Source organism: Haliaeetus leucocephalus, unplaced genomic scaffold, assembly GCF_000737465.1.
Source record: "Haliaeetus leucocephalus isolate CR32 unplaced genomic scaffold, Haliaeetus_leucocephalus-4.0 Scaffold217, whole genome shotgun sequence".
NCBI lineage: Eukaryota > Metazoa > Chordata > Aves > Accipitriformes > Accipitridae > Haliaeetus > Haliaeetus leucocephalus.
In genome coordinates this window covers 11,993,017-12,009,251 of record NW_010972653.1, presented here as the reverse complement: position 1 = coordinate 12,009,251, position 16,235 = coordinate 11,993,017, and the positions used below count along the sequence as shown (strand labels likewise).

At 41.6% G+C, this 16,235-nt stretch overlaps 1 protein-coding gene across 1 annotated transcript in view; it reads right to left on the bottom strand.

Annotated features, from left to right (window-relative positions):
- Positions 1–16,235, bottom strand: part of ARHGEF10 (Rho guanine nucleotide exchange factor (GEF) 10) — a 109,755-nt gene that overhangs the window by 42,053 nt on the left and 51,467 nt on the right. Inside the window, exon 19 of the mRNA XM_010566761.1 lies at positions 13,787–13,962. Coding sequence (XP_010565063.1) covers positions 13,787–13,962 — 176 coding nt within the window. The remainder of the gene's footprint in view (positions 1–13,786; positions 13,963–16,235) is intronic.

The following is a 16,235-nucleotide window of genomic DNA, read 5'->3' as shown; positions in this document are numbered from 1 at the left end:
AAGAAATTTTAATAGTCGGTCAAGGGCTAGATCAATAGCCACGGCTAATAACATTCTTTCATGGAGGTCCTTTGTGGGCACAAACTGGAACACAGAAAAGTAACTGGGCTTCAGAGATCAGCAATGATGGACTCATCAGAATAGAGTTCTCTGAGAACTGACCACTTGGTTTGTGTCTGGATAACGAGTTACAAGTTATAGCAACTTCATCTCTGAACTGGGTCCTGTAAGGGTTAGCCACTATGTCTTTTAAAATAGGATTAGCTTCTCAGTGGTTAACAAAATGTTGACTACCAGTTGATCTGGCTGAGAATTGTCTGACAGAGGGTTTTTCCAGGGTGAAGGAGGTGGGGGGTACACTACTTTGTTCATCAGATGCCTTTCTCAGTTCACAGCCAAGGACTGGCTGCTTCAGCCCACGCATGTTCCCTGACCATTCAATTGCCAGCTATTTTGGGGTGGGTGTTCAGTCTTTCTTTTTTCCATAGAAAGCACTGAAAAAACTCCTGGCTTCACTCCAAAGCAGATACATGGCTGGTTTCTTCTTGTACTTTGAAATGTTTCACAAATGATAAAGCCATTTCCTTCCCGTTTCTAAGCCATTCTTGCTAATTATCAAGCTCCAAAACAACTTATTTTTCCAATGTGAAAAAAAACCCTCCATGAGTTTAGAGAAGGTTCTCCCCAGCTCTACACGTCCTACGTGTTACAGAGGATGGTGTGCCCAGGCAGGAGAGAAGGCAACACGCTGTAACCGATAACCACATACACGGCTTCGGAGGCAACGTTTTTTGCATTCCACCTACAGATCAAGGGTGAAATCTTGGCCACATGTAAGTTAGCAGGAATTCTTTTCATCAACTCCTTTGTTGCTAAGATTTTACCAGAGAATTCATGCCTCCCTGCAACAGGCAGGTTTACTGCCAACAACCAGTAATTCATGCAAAATACCTAATTCCTTGCTCAGCATTATTATGAAATATATTCAAGGTTAAAAAAGAAAACAAAAATGCCACTTGCTTTAGAGGGAGGAAAGGAGGTTAAATTTATTTTTGCTGCTATGTAAAACTGGGGTAAGAAGAGTCTGCTTTTTGTAAAGATTGCTCCTTAGTGGAGATACTTTTGAGTATAACGCTAAACGCTTATTTTACCTGCTTGTTTCCCAGTGTTACTCTCAGCACTACAGCTTTAAATTCAGCAGTTTTGCCTGGCTTGAAGTAATTCTTATAATTGAAACAGAAGCAATTTTGGCCCATTTACATCTAGCCATTTTCAAAGCCTGCAGGAAACTCCCTGGGTGTGGTTAAAGTCAGTTTAACTTGGCGCGGGCAAAATTATCATTTGGAAGGTCGTGCATAAATATACACATGCAAAAGAAGTGTCTGTGTGCTAGTGCTGGGGTGTGGGCAGAGCGGGAGAATTCCCACCCCTGGCAGCAGGTTGCTGCAGCTCTTTCCCTGCACAGCCAGCACAGCAGCAGCTGCTTTAATGTGAGCTGGCAGAGCAGCTGCTCACTTGGGATAGTCGTCTATCCAGTTCCTCTGATTTTCAATTCTCATGGGCACCACAAGCATATTGGATATTGTAATCCTGAACTAATCACGCCCTATTCTTCCTCTCAAACAATTACTAAGGGACACATTTATTTACTGTGGTGAGTTGTTACTTGTACACGTTTTTCCAGTAGCTTTTGCTGTGTGCTCTGATTCTCACTTCTGAATTACTAATTTATCACAGATTTATGCTGCTAAAGGGGAAAAATAAAGTGTTACAATGCCTAGAGTAGATGGAGTCACCCGTAACTTAAACACCTATTCCTGGGTAAGCAAACATAATGGCTTAGGTGGTCCCTTCCCATGCTAAACTCCTGTTTATTCCCAGCTAGGAAGATTTTTTCCAAGTAATATTATTACATAAATCCAAATGGCATGCAAATAAAATAAAAGCCTCATTCAGCATACTCTCAATATTGCAACTATTTTTGCAAACATTTATGTATTGTATATCATGTTAAAGCCAAAGACTGTTAATAGATACACTCCTGGGTATCTCTTTCACTGCAAAGTAACTAATCTTGACAAGATCTGCCTTGAGTATGACTACAGTAATGACCTTCTCCCCACATGGTTCAAACCCACAATACATCAATATAAATTGCTTTGGAAAAAGCCATATTGATGAAGTGAGAACCGATCCGTCATGGAAATTCAGGGTCCTTAGAAAGATTACTTTGCTTCTGAGAGATGCAGGGCCCTGAAGTCAGACTATGTGCTACACAAAATAGAAGCTCAGGAATGCTCACATGTGAAAACCACAACCAAAACTGAGAAAAGCTATGTTCCTGACTATAGCTCCAGCATTATTGAGGGCTAACACGAAATTAATGTTATGCTTGAAGAACATGCCAGATTTGCAGACTACTCTGAAAGGCTGGTAGATCCCAAATTTGACTTGCCATTTGCAATGTGGTCTTCGAGGCTGAGCGCATTTGTATTGTTTCCTCCCACTGAGCCATCTGTGTGCATCCAGGCAGCATACTGAAACATCAACTGTTATGAAGGGAAAAGATTCAGAAAAGATTCAATCCTCACCTTGAGCATAAGAATCACCTGGGATGGGGGGGAGAAGTTATATATGTGGCAGGTAACTTTAAAAGTTGCTGTGTCTGAGGAAGGTATAACAAACTAGTACTTGTATAGAATTACGCACTCAGAACAAATAATAAAAAAAATAGGCCTCTTCTGCAACACTTAAGTCTACACATTTAAACCTGAGAAGCTTGTACAGTGTTCTGGAAAGCAAAGCATCATGATACCAGATGAATTCTTTATCAGTTCATAATAAACTGGGCAGATTTCATGAGATTGTTAACATGTTTAGGTTACACTATGATGACGTAGCAGTAATATATTTAAAACCACTTAAATGAAGTCAGAACTGTTCAATTGTTTTGTTTTAAATGTGACTTTGACTGTCCTGGAAATGTTTCACTGATTTTTTCATCAAGTAATAATAGGCAGACATCATCCCACTGCTCAGTTTAAGATGTCCACCTTTAGGAAGGACAAGAACAGAGACTGTTTGAGAGACAACATTATACCTGAAGTAAAATACTTCCCCGTTCTCTGAAGATCTTGATAATTAATTTAAAGAAGGAAAAGCAGAAACCATTAATAAGGCCCTAGATTCAATTACTGCAGTTGAGGAATTCTTCCCCTATATTCGGTACTGGATCCTGCTCCTACAGATACACTGGTGCGCAAAACACAGGCAACAAACGCCTTACAGTTGCTCTGGGGAAGAGAACTTGTCAAATAGAGGAAAAACATTCTCCCTGAGGACGTCTAGTGGAACCAATTTTCTCAGTGCAAGTAGAAAAGGAGACCTTTATGTGGCATTTTCATATACAAGCGATGTATTTCAGCAATGGATAAACACAGCTGGCACAAAGATGATGAATTTTGGGAATATCAAGAACATTGTCATTCATTTAGCAGTTGATACTGATGCCCATGTTAAGTATTGTTCCCTTTCCCTTTACAAAACCCTTTGCACCAGAACACCTAGCTTTCGCTGGAAGGCCAGCGATTAGGATGCCTTGCTGCACTGAAACCTTCTCTTGCACAGAACTTGACAAATCCAAGCACCAGCTATACACAAGGGAGGCACCTCCGTACCTCTGATCCCTTCTGCCTGGAAATGCTGTATGAGTGTTAAAGCTGGTGGCAAAACAAATGAGATTTTATTTTTAGATGCTGAACTACAAGCTTCCTGCAGGTATGTTATGTAAGCAAAGCCCTTGACAGCTCCCCCAGCACCACCCTCCTCCTATTTGTGTCTTTCCACTTGCTCACTCATGCTGCTCCTGTTTCCATAGACACCCCAGAGAAGCATGTGGGTGGGTTATGTTTTCTCATTTCTCCTTTATGAGAGCACTTTAATAGCCAATTGGAATTTCACTAAAATAATAATAAAAAAAAAAAGTAGTCTTCTGAATCCAAAATCCTGGTTTAAGACCTAAACAAGCCCACAGGTCAATTTAAAGTTCATAAGAGAAAAGCAGACTTTCTGCCTTACCCCTGTTTGCTCTTTCATCACAAATCCAACTCATGATCTCCATAGCTGCATGCTCCTGAAAACTCTCAGCCACCGTAGCTTAACTGTAGCTCACCTGAGCTCATTATACTCTCAGGTCCAAACTACACAAATATTTAGAGAGTGGTATCAGTCTCCAGGTTTGGAAATTGAAGCAGACGGGAAATCAGGAATGATCTCGGAAAACAAGAGCTTAGTTGGCAGCCATCGATGAAAAGCTGAGCAGCTACTCTCATGTAGCTTTACAGCATATTCCTAAATTAGGTTTAGTAACCTAGTGCAGAAAGAAGCAGCACAAACTCATACATAGTATTCAGCGATAAGCGATAACCCCCTGAGATTACTAGAACACAAACTATTAAATTCGGGCATGAGGTAAGCAAGCCTAATTACCAATACAGTCAGGACCCATCAACATCATCAACCAACATGAAGAGCATTATCATTATTCAGTCTAATGACACTTTAATCATGTAAGCACCTAAAGGTAATCTTTATGAGCTTAATTATTGAATCTGATAACCTGAGCCTCTGAAACTATTTAATGTATTTATTCTCACTGCCATGCAAGACAGGGGAGATCTTCAAGTCCTAATCACAAAGAACCAAATACCACATGCCACCCAGTACACATAGAGCAGAGCTGGGAAACAGAGCTCCCAAGTCTCAACTCTGACAAAGTACTTCTAACATGCCTCACCTCCCTGTCAGATGTTAATACCTTGCTCTCAACTGGTAATTACATGAATGCTGAGACCTGGCTTGCTATATGCTCATTGTATCAGAGCTGAACACCAAAGAAACAGGTTGCACAAAAACTACAGTCCAACCACAAAACTGCTTATTCACACAGCTTGAGCAATGCGAAGATAAAAATCAACAGCTTGCAACTGCAAATACAGAGTAAGGTATTAAATCCATAGTGCTATACAATTGGTGAGTAAAATTATGCAAGAACACCAAGGAAACGCAAAGCCTCTTGAGATGGTGAGAAGTAGCTCATACACTGAGAGCGTGGCTTCAGGATTATATTAAACTCCAGCTAATCCTGACCGCACAGGGCATTTCAGAGATAAAATGCCATAAATATTCTTCCTGCTGACAGAAGCAGCTGTGCTGTGCCAGAGAAGAAGGAGGAAGCAAAAGCAGTGGGAAACAAGAGGGAGAAACACCAGAGCCCCAATACTCTGACAAGTGTGGACCCCAAAGCCCAGCTCCTCAACATCACACTAGCCGGGAAAACGGTCCGGTGTCTTCCTGGGCTGTGTCCTGACCGCAGGTACGGATCAGAGGAACTCCTGTTTCTGGCTCTGCTCCCACAAGGAAGGAAAACCCTGGAAGCAAAGAGACTTTAGAGTGAAAGAAAAGAGGTGCCATGGCCCTTTCCTCTCACAGGTCCCAAAGCAGAAGGCTGAGGGGAGCATGGACCTGGAAGCCCCTGCCCTCCTAAGGAGGGAGATGGGCCACAGAGGACCTCTGGGCTGTGCCTGCATGGGCACGAAGGGTGAGAGAGAAACTGGATGTGAGCAGGTAAACACTGACATAAACAGGCAGTGAAAGTACACGTGTGAAGGCGTTCAAACGATTAGAGTACTGCAGGGATCTCAAGACAGGTCTGCAGATGATTGTAAACTGGCCAAGCTGCCAGGTTTACGCTGGAGTTCCCAGCAGACTACCTATAACATTATTTTACTCATCATTTTATTACTCTGTGTCAAGATGCAGATGAGACCCCTGGCAACACTGAAAAAGGTTTATAGGAGGTGAACATCAAGCTCTGTAACCACTATAATGAATACAAAAGGCAAAGAGAAGAATCTCATCCTAAGTGGGTGAGACAAATATATAACACCTAATTTATTCTACACCTAATCCACCAGACAGAAACATGTATCTGCTTAACAAGTGAACTATTTAATGTCACTCGGTTTGCTCAGCTTAACAGACTGTTTGGAGTTCGATTTATTTAAAATCTCTGGTCTTTTGTTTGCATATGTATTGGCTTTGTGTGGCAAGGTTTTGGTAGCGGGGGGGTTACAGGGGTGGCTTCTGTGAGAAGCTGCTGGAAGCTTCCCCTGTGTTCGAGAGAGTCAATGTCAGCTGGCTCCAAGACGGACCGGCCGCTGGCCAAGGCCGAGCCCATCAGCGACAGTGGCAGCGCTTCTGGGAGAACAGATTTAAGAAGGGGAAAAAAAAAAAACCCCTTGTGCAACTGCAATTGCAGCCAGAGAGAGAAGTGAGAACATGTAAGAGAAACCACCCCACAGACCCCCAGGTCAGTGCAGAAGGAGGAGGAGGAGGTGCTCCAGGCGCCGGAGCGAAGATTCCCCTGCAGCCCGTGGGGAAGACCCTGGTGAGGCAGGCTGTCCCCCTGCAGTCCAGGGAGGTCCACGGGGGAGCAGATCTCCACCTGCAGCCTGGGGAGGACCCCAAACCGGAGCAGGTGGGTGCCCGAAGGAGGCTGTGACCCCGTGGGAAGCCCACGCTGGAGCAGGCTCCTGGCAGGACCTGTGGCCCCGTGAAGAGAGGAGCCCACGCTGGAGCAGGTTTTCTGGCAGGACTTGTGACCCTGTGGGGGACCCACGCTGGAGCAGTTTGTGCCTGAAGGACTGCAGCCCGGGGAAGGGACCCACGCTGGAGCAGTTCGTGAAGAACTGCAGCCCATGGGAAGGACCCACGTTGGAGAAGTTCGTGGAGGACTGCCTCCCGTGGGAGGGACCCTACGCTGGAGCAGGGGAAGAGTGTGAGGAATCATGCCCCTGAGGAGGATGAAGCGGCAGAAAATAACGTGTGATGAACTGACCGTAAACCCCATCCCCATCCCCCTGCGCCGCTGGAGGGGGGGGTTGGTAGAGAATCCAGGAGTGAAGCTGTGCCCAGGAAGAAGGGAGAGGTGGAGGGAAGGTGTTCTGAGATGTGGTTTTATTTCTCATTACCCTACTCTGGTTGATTTGTAATAAATTGAGTTAATTTTCCCCAAGTCAAGTCTGTTTTGCCCATGATAGTAATGGGTGAGTGATCTCTCCTGTCCTTATCTCGACCCACGAGCCCTTTGTTATATTTTCTCTCCCCTGTCCAGCTGAGGAGGGGGAGTGATAGAGTGGCTTTGGTGGGCACCTGGCGTCCAGCCAGGGTCAACCCACCACAGCATATATCAATGATAGTTTACATTTATGAGCATATTACATCTCCCTTAGTGTAGAGTATTATTTTCAATAGTTTTAAAATAAAGATTTACATTATTACTCTATAGAAATTTCACAGAGATGAAAGTTAGTTCAACTAGCAATTCATGCCACGTCATTCTTTTTAAAACCTTATCATCAAATGCTAGAGTTGATATGCCACTTAATATTTAGTCTTGCTTACTGTGGACATTGTATGACAACTGTCCAGCCTTAAAGTGATGATAAAGGTGACTTTTTTTCTCCTTCCTCAATTCTATATTTCTCATTAGACAAACCAGCAAAAAGCAGCTTTAATGGCAATAACTATCACAGCAGCACCATTTCTGGTTTTGGGAAAAGCTGTCCTTCCACTGAGCAAGACATCAACAGAAACACAAGTGCAAACTGTAGCCCATCCAACATCCCTACCTGTTTCCCTGGCAACACTCAGAGACCTACATGAAGTGACTGCATCAAGCAGAAGGAAACTCAGAAGAGAGGAATCATGTCTGCATTTCAGCTTTGTGTCACTACTACATTTGACAATTAACAAAACCCACAGAGATCAAAACCACAGGTGAGCAGAAACAGAGTACAAATGTAGCCCTGGAAGTATGACTAGGAAATGAGATAAGCCATGGTTTAGCAGTGCTGAGGTTTGATCTCAGTTACCAACTGTAAACCTGTGAAACAAAAAAATAACACAAAAATACAGCCATAGACATAAAAGTGGTAACTTGTTTTTTTTTTCATTTTACTGTTATCTCCTACGCTTATCACTGCCTGATATATAGTACAGATGAGTCTTGCTCATTTTCTCGTTCAGCCTTTAGCCATATGGCTCAAATTAAATGGTTCTTTACTTAAGTAATAGGCTATGTTGTATATGGCTCCTAATCAACATGATCAGCAGAAAACTGTTGACAGGCACTGGTTTCCCACCCAGGAACGGCAGGATGCTTAGCCCTCTCCCTTTGCTTCTACAGAGTCTCTGTAGTCTGGTCTTCTTGAATAAAATTGCTGTGAAAAACTTTTACAGCTCACCCTTTTCATTCTTGGGAACCAGAGAACAGACAACTTGGGGTAGTGGCTGTCACAGCAGCACCAAACACATTTTGTCTTGGCACAGAAACCACACTTCATGACCCATCAACAGTTCGCCTAAAGTGCTGCAAACTTGTAATAACAAGTGTCAGGAGTCTGAGAAACTGAAACTCTGGCCAGTATATTTGACCTTTGCTCCTATATTCCCATTTAAAGAGCAGTGAAATACCTGTATTTTCAGTGATTTTATGTATAGATGGATGACTTGCAAGTGAAGGTTGACTTCTGATTCTTCTAGAGGGGAATCTAAGTACATTTTGGTAAGTCACAGATTTGCCTTTAACTATACTTTTTGTATTTTATATATGACATATTAAAAACCAAGTTGTATTCATTGCTCTTTCCCCCATCCTCTTTTTTATCAGAAGAGTACAGGTAGCATTTTAACTTTCTTGGTGTCCTCTTTCCATGAATTCAGTCCAACTTCTTACCCATTTTGACTGAATAATTCACTTGTATATAGCTATGCAGTAAACTTCCTCAAAAGGAAACGAAAAAATAATCTCTAATAGACCAAAAAACAAGGAAATAGCCAGCAGATAAATCCTTTCAACTACTAAAAGATAATTCAGGATAAAGCAGCATATATTAGCTAAAAAGATAACATCAGAACAAATGTGTTAATTATGTTAGATGCTTACAGCATCTAAAATAACAAATAAAGACAGAAAAGTCACTAAAAAAAAAGTTAGCAATAATGTAGTACTTGAATAGTCAGTGATTACTCTCTCAATTCCTCTGTGAGATAACATGATTATCAAAGATACCAATTTATCTGTGGGCATGTTTGAAGTGATCTGTGGCCCCCATTAGACCCCTCTGGACACATTAGATGTCTGAGGTCCTCTGAGTGCCTAGGGCTCCTACCCAGACCACAGCATATTTTATAGGTGAGGAAAGTGAGGTACAGAAGTAGCAAGACACCCACAAACTTAAAACCAAGCCCACAACAGAGCAAACACTAAAATTCAGGAGCCCTTAAGCTTGATGTTAATTTCCCTGGGTCCATAACAAACAGGTTACCTATAGGTATCTTGGAAAAAAACAAAAGAGAAAAAGAAAGGAAAACAAAACCAAACCAAACCAATATCCCAGATGTGAACGCTGAATCCATTACTTTCAGTAGTTCACAGACAGACGGAGGAGGTGAAATCAATGCATGTATCAACACAACTGTGTGGAAGAAGAGAATTTACTAAAGACATATAATTAAGGACAGTGTCTCCTTTTGAGCTTTTCTACCATTTATAACCTAGGGTCATTCCCCCATATTACATAATACTTTTGCTAAGTTCTTTTTCGGTCTTGAATCACAGTTCCTGTTTCATAGAATCACAGAGTGGTTTGGGTTGGAAGGGACCTTTAAAGGTCATCTAGTCCAACTCCCCTGCAATAAGCAGGGACATCTTCAACTCGATCAGGTTGCTCAGAGCCCCGTCCAAACTGACCTTGAATGTTTCCAGGGATGGGGCATCTATCACCACTCTGGGCAACCTGTTCCATGGTTTCACCACCCTCATTGTAAAATATTTCTTCTTTATATCTAGTCTGAATCTACCCTCTTTTAGTTTAAAACCATTATCCCTTGTCCTATCGCTACAGGCCCTCCTAAAGGACTTTCTACTTCTCAACCTCACCTACCATTATAGTAGTTTTTATATGTTACCATAGAATCAAGTCAAATGCTCCCATAACCACCTAAAACATGCTTTAAACAGCTCTTACTGAACTCCATCACACAATTCTTCCAGCACAAGTAAATCAAAACCAAGAATATACAACTTCCTGTTCATGCTGAAAATATTCCTCTTTTCCTATATTAAATTCAACTTTTTCGTATTATGAATGTGTGTGTGCTTCTGCACATGGATCAGTTGGGAAAGAGAGAACAGCAGCAATAGCCTATCAGAAACAATACGTGGATTTACTACAGAAAAACGTTATCTTGCATCTTTCTGCAAATGGTTCTCCAGAAGAAAATGAACACATCAGGCACCTTGGGCACAGAGGGTTAAGATAACTACTTCCACAGGAATCATCCAGTTGGGATGCCAGAGACTCATACTCACAGACCTTGAAGTAAGACTAACTCTAATACATGAAATAGAACTTTACCTGATTTGCTGAGAGAAATGCAATCTGATAAACATGCTATTTTTTCCTGAAGGCTGAGAATGTGAAATATCTGCTTTAAATATCATTACAGGAAGCAAACACAAGTTATAATTGCACTCCACTAGGAAACAGAACCATACAAATAAAGGACTCCACCTTCTCCATATCTGTAACTAAAAACTCATAGTCTACTTTTGGTACTAGGGGAGAACAACAGGAATAAGGCAAAAGCACATCAAGGACAGAAGCAGCATAGCAGAATACACTGTAGGAAAATTTTCCTGCTTTCCCCCCAACACCCTCAGGCAATAAAGTTTCCACTGCCAAAAGCCAAAGGGCTTAAAAAAAAAAAAAAAAAAGATATGAACCTAACAACTGCTAAAGATGTTCTCCTCTAGAATTCAGAGACAAAAGACTGGTATGCAAAGCAGAACTGGGTAGAAGACTGCAAACTGATGATTTTGCCAAGTGAAAACCAAGTTCATGCAGCCCTTACTTTCCACCTTAGAACAGTACTAAAGCATACTCTTGATTTATACGAACTCATAAAACCTTTCAACCTTTCAGCAGTTGTGTATTACAGCCTGTATGAGAAGAATTCAAAACTCAGCTATTAACTTCTCTGTAGCACCCAAAGTAAAGTTTGCATCTTTAAACTATGCTATCTTTTCTTGCAGCTGAAAGCACCAATTGCATTTAGCCAATAATAAATAGCGAGTTGCCTCCTCATAAAAAGGATTTTGGTAGAGTAAAAAATGCCCTCATAAAAGAAATGTAACTAATAACCAGTAATCCTCACAAGGACACAGCCAGAATCCATCAAGAATCCTTGCTAATCACAGCAGTAATGTGAGAATACCAACCTTACAGAGGTCAAGTACTTTAACCTGGCGTGCTGCAGATACAAACCAACTTTTCTTAGTCCTCCAGAAATGGAAGAGGTGACCCCCCTACTAGTTAATGCTTTTACACAGAATCATCATTATTCTTTCTCTCTCCAGTTCCCACCAACTGGAAATGAGAGCTGCAAATGAGGTCTGAGACATGGTTCTATGTCATGGAAGCAGGACTTTGCCTGCAGCATCCCAAATTGTTCTTGATCATTAGATGTTATTAAAACCACATACTATGAAGGCACTGGGATTTCACCACAGCAGTTCCCTGGTATACTTTGAAAACAGAGGGAAACATAAAGTTATGTTATGATGACTGTGAAGTAATGCAGTTTCAGGCAGAGAATGACAGTATTTTGCTGGTAGTGCTCTGCAATTTGTGGTAAATACCCAACGGTCTCACCAACGATGCAATAGTACCATGATAAAGACTGGGTCATCATCAACTATAAAGTGCAGCATCTTGGTGGGTGCAAATAAACAAGCAACAGCGAACCATTACACAAAGCCTTACAAGTCCTTTCCCTCTGCAGGCAGGCCGTACTTTCTAAGCTGCTGTAATCTTTAGCAGCCAAGACAACTGGAACTAAGGGGCAACTCTACGGAATAACTAACACAAGTGTGTATTCAAACTTGTCTATACAGGCCAATATGGACAAGTCTGCATTCAGAGTAACAGCTAGCACAGACATAGCAGTATATGCAAACAGTAAGGCTATGCACTTCCTCTTTCATAATTGGTTATATTCAACTTAGATCATTTGGCAGAAATGTTTGATTAAAGCTGAGGGAAGATTTATTCATTTGTATAGCCAGTATCCTTCATATCCTTTTTAATTCTTATCTTTTGATTCCTTTTATTAGGAGAAGACTGAATTAATACATCGATTAGAGCTTACTAAGAGAACAATTAGTTCAGCTCATCTTTCACCTATTGAGTACCACTTAACCTGAAGGTTGAGACTACAAATGATGTACAAAGTAATTTCATTTTTTTGTGATATTGTCACCAAACATCACAAAGCTGAGAAACCTCAAAGCCAAGAGGTTCAAGTAGGTTCTACAGGACTGTTTGGGTGAGTTTTTCTTTCTCCCCTGATGCTCCACTTCCCCATCTGATCTTGCTGACAAGGCTAGGATTTGATCTGATCGGCTGTAAAGCTGCTGCACAAAGTCGCAGTAGGAATATTCAACAAGCTGTTCCTCCCATACTAACCTATGAGAGGGACTCCCAGTTCTAAGTAGTACACTTCCTTATATACACTCCTCTCAGGGTCATGCATACAGCAGCTGGTAAATGATAATATAAGAGCTTTAATCTCATTGTCGAAGTAGCCCATTAATGCTTAAAAGGAGTTTGAAGTCATCCTTGAAATTGAGATGTAAGTACCTATAAAAATTTTCTGTGGCTATGTACAAAGGGAGGAGCAAGAAGACCTGACAATAACCGTGCTGGAGAATATGGGGGGTATTAAATGCTGTAGCTGTACCTCAGACCATTCTGAAGTGTAACATTTATGCCTCCTTACAGCACAACTGTGGGAAAATTCATGAGGCCAAGGGTGCAATATTAAATAAATGTAGCATGAAATAATGCCTAGAGGTAGCACTGAAATTTGTGTAAATTATAGTCCATTAATAGGGATCACAATCTAGACGTATTAAACGCACTTAAAAATACAGTGTTTAGGCAAAATATAGGATATAAAAATAACTCAATGTATATGAAAGGCTTGCTACTGAGTAAACTCTTGAAATTCATACATCTCTTGAGGGTAGTTGGCAGGCTTGCAGGAGGGATTAACAAGCAGAGAAAGAACGTGCAAGCTTCAGAGCTTGAGGTCATTTTTGGAGACAGGCTAGGAGGAAATTACCTATTGGCATATTGTTTCAAAAACATTCATTAAAACTAAAATTGAAGTTTGTTTCTGAAGCACTTGTTACTATGTTTGAAGGGTAGGATACTGAGAGAAGTAACCTACCCTGCAGCAACCACTTGTGTCCAGACTCTTACTCCACAGCAACAGGGTGGCTGGTCATTTTTATTGAGAGGAACTTCCTTGCTTTAACTATGGGATAAAGAACATATGCACTAACAGCTACCATGGGACAGATGGCACACCACACCAAAACAACCTTTTTGCGTGCCCACACACATTCATGCTTTAAAACTCTTTATGCGTTCATGCGTAAAACTCTAAATTAGGACAAACAGAAGTAATTCATGTTGCAAGGCAGGAGACTGGCTATCACTTTATGGATTCTCAGTTTCCAAAGAAAGATGTTGTATTACTGTTCATGTTACAGAAGTCTTCATGCACAAAATGCTATCCTTTGCTCTCAGTAGCCCACTGAAATAAAATATGGGTTTTAACAAAAAAGTCTGTAAAGTCAGTAACTCCCATCACTTACTTGGCTTAGAGTTAATGACGACATTTTCAGCAGAGTGCTGGGGTGGAAACCTGCAGTTCTCTCCTTGGCCCTCACTGCTGCCATACTCTATGACTTCCACTTGTCCCAGCGGTACGCTCCACTTCAATAAATACCTCTGGCCAGTTGTCATGGTGCCACTGCTTTCATAGGAAGAGCTGGAAGATGCACAAATTATTGCTGTGACAAGCAACTATGTTTCAAGGCATCCTATTTACTATTTTAGCTTCTAAAATCTGCTGTTTATCAGTCTGAGTACCGTGCACAACTTGAAACAAATACATGCATCAGGCTGACTTTTGTGACTGACCTTTCCCGGAGTGAAAAGAGCAGCTATGCAGGTGCAGATAATCTTGTTTACAAACAGCATAGGACTGCCAACAACAGTCCCTACATTTCTATAACAAAACATAAATGACCATCTTTTAAGATCAATGTGCATTTTGACATCCTAATACACGTGCTTAGGACGATACTTTGGCTCCATATTTTCCTAATTCTTTTGAAACGGTGCTCAAAAGAAGTAACTGCTACGTTTAGGGAAGTATGGATGATGGGACCTTTGAATGACTACCAGCAGCAGGAAGGGCAACGTAACCTCCCAAGGACTGACAAGCTAACGTTTCTGCTGAGCCCCACAGCCCAGGACGTTCTTTACAGCAGACCTTTGCAACTGCTGTGGCTTCTGAGAGCGCTCCCACGAGCTGCTGCTAAAGGAAGTGTATATCACAACAGGCATTTCAGAGGAAAGAGCATGCTGAGGAAGCTCACCTGGAATAGAAATGGCATTAATACTCCTTTTCCTTTGTTTCCTCCATTCCCTTATTCACATTCAAGCATATATAATAAACATTTATTAAAAAGGACAAAAGATATGTTAAAGTGAACAAAAAAGGTTTATTTCACAGAAAGCATGACTGAAATACAGGAGTTAAATGCTTGGGAGAAAACAGCAAAATGCATTTACTGGGAACAGTACCTGAAGGCTGATGTTAGCTAGTCAGCTACCTATTCGCAACACAGTCATATTTTTGTTTCAATGAAGAGGCAAGTATGAACAAAAACCACAAGTGCCACAGCTTAAGTAAATATTTATCAACTCTTGATCTAGTTCAGAAGAAAGAAAACAAGACTAGGCAGGACACAGCTGTTCAGTCGCTAGGGATAGTATTCATCCTGTCCACCTGCTGCTTAAAAGTTAGGTCTCTGGTTCGAGCCGGTCATCTAGACGACATGTGAAAAAAAGACCTTCTGAGGGTCATGTACTCTGTACAAATACGTGCCTTTTGCCAGTTATAGAAAATTGGTCTGGAACCAATGGTCCCCAGGCTCCTGGGACATCTGTTTCTGTAAAGGTTGGACAAAAGGTGGTTAAGAAACCACACTGCGCAGCTACGTGTACTTGTAAAGCTCCTGAAGAAGTCTACAGCTCCAGGGTAAATCTGCAGGTGTGCATCTTGAAAACCACTGCTATAACATAAGTCTAGCTTAGGTAAAATGCCTCACTTCTATACAGCTAAAATGAAGAGAAATAAAGCTTATCCTGTGTGAGCCAAACAAGCAAGTGGTACTTTCTATAGCATACACTTATTGTCGTGGTTTACCCCCAGCCGGGCACTAAGCACCATGCAGCCACTCACTCACTGCCCCCCACACCCCACGGGGATGGGGCAGAGAATAAAAAAATATAAAACAAAACAAAACAAAACAAACCCCCAAAAAACTAAAATGGAAAACTTGTGTTTTGAGATAAAGACAGTTTAATAGGACAGAAAAGGGAAGGAAAATAATAATAATAGTAGTAACAATAATAATAATAGAATATACAAAACAAGCAACGCACAATACAATTGCTCACCACCTGCTGACTAATGCCCAGCCAGTCCCCAAGCCATGGTGTCGCCCTGCCAACTATCCCCGTTTATATACTGGGCATGATGTCAGATGGTATGGAATATCCCTTTGGCTCATTTGGGTCAGCTTTCCTGGCTGTGTCCCCTCCCAGATTTTTGTGCCCCTCCAGCCTCCACTGGCAGGGCAGTATGAGAAGCTGAAAAGTCCTTGACTTAGTATAAACACTGCTTAGCAGCAACTAAAACATCAGTGTGTTATCAACGTTATTCTCATCCTAAATCCAAAACACAGCACTATACCAGCAACTAGGAAGAAAATTAACTTTATTCCAGCTGAAACCGGGACACTTATTTTGAACAAAAACTTCTGGACTGGATACAGGTGTCATGTAAAATCTGGCAGATGATTTCCTTTAGTCCCTAACTATATTTTTCATGACAAAGGTAGTTCCTTCTGCAGTAAAAATCTAAGAGAGGTCCATGAAATCATGGAGGAATCCCAAATACACACACACAGCTTGCAGGTGGACGCACCCACCACTGAACACACCCCAAAAAGTCACAAACCTTTTTTTTTG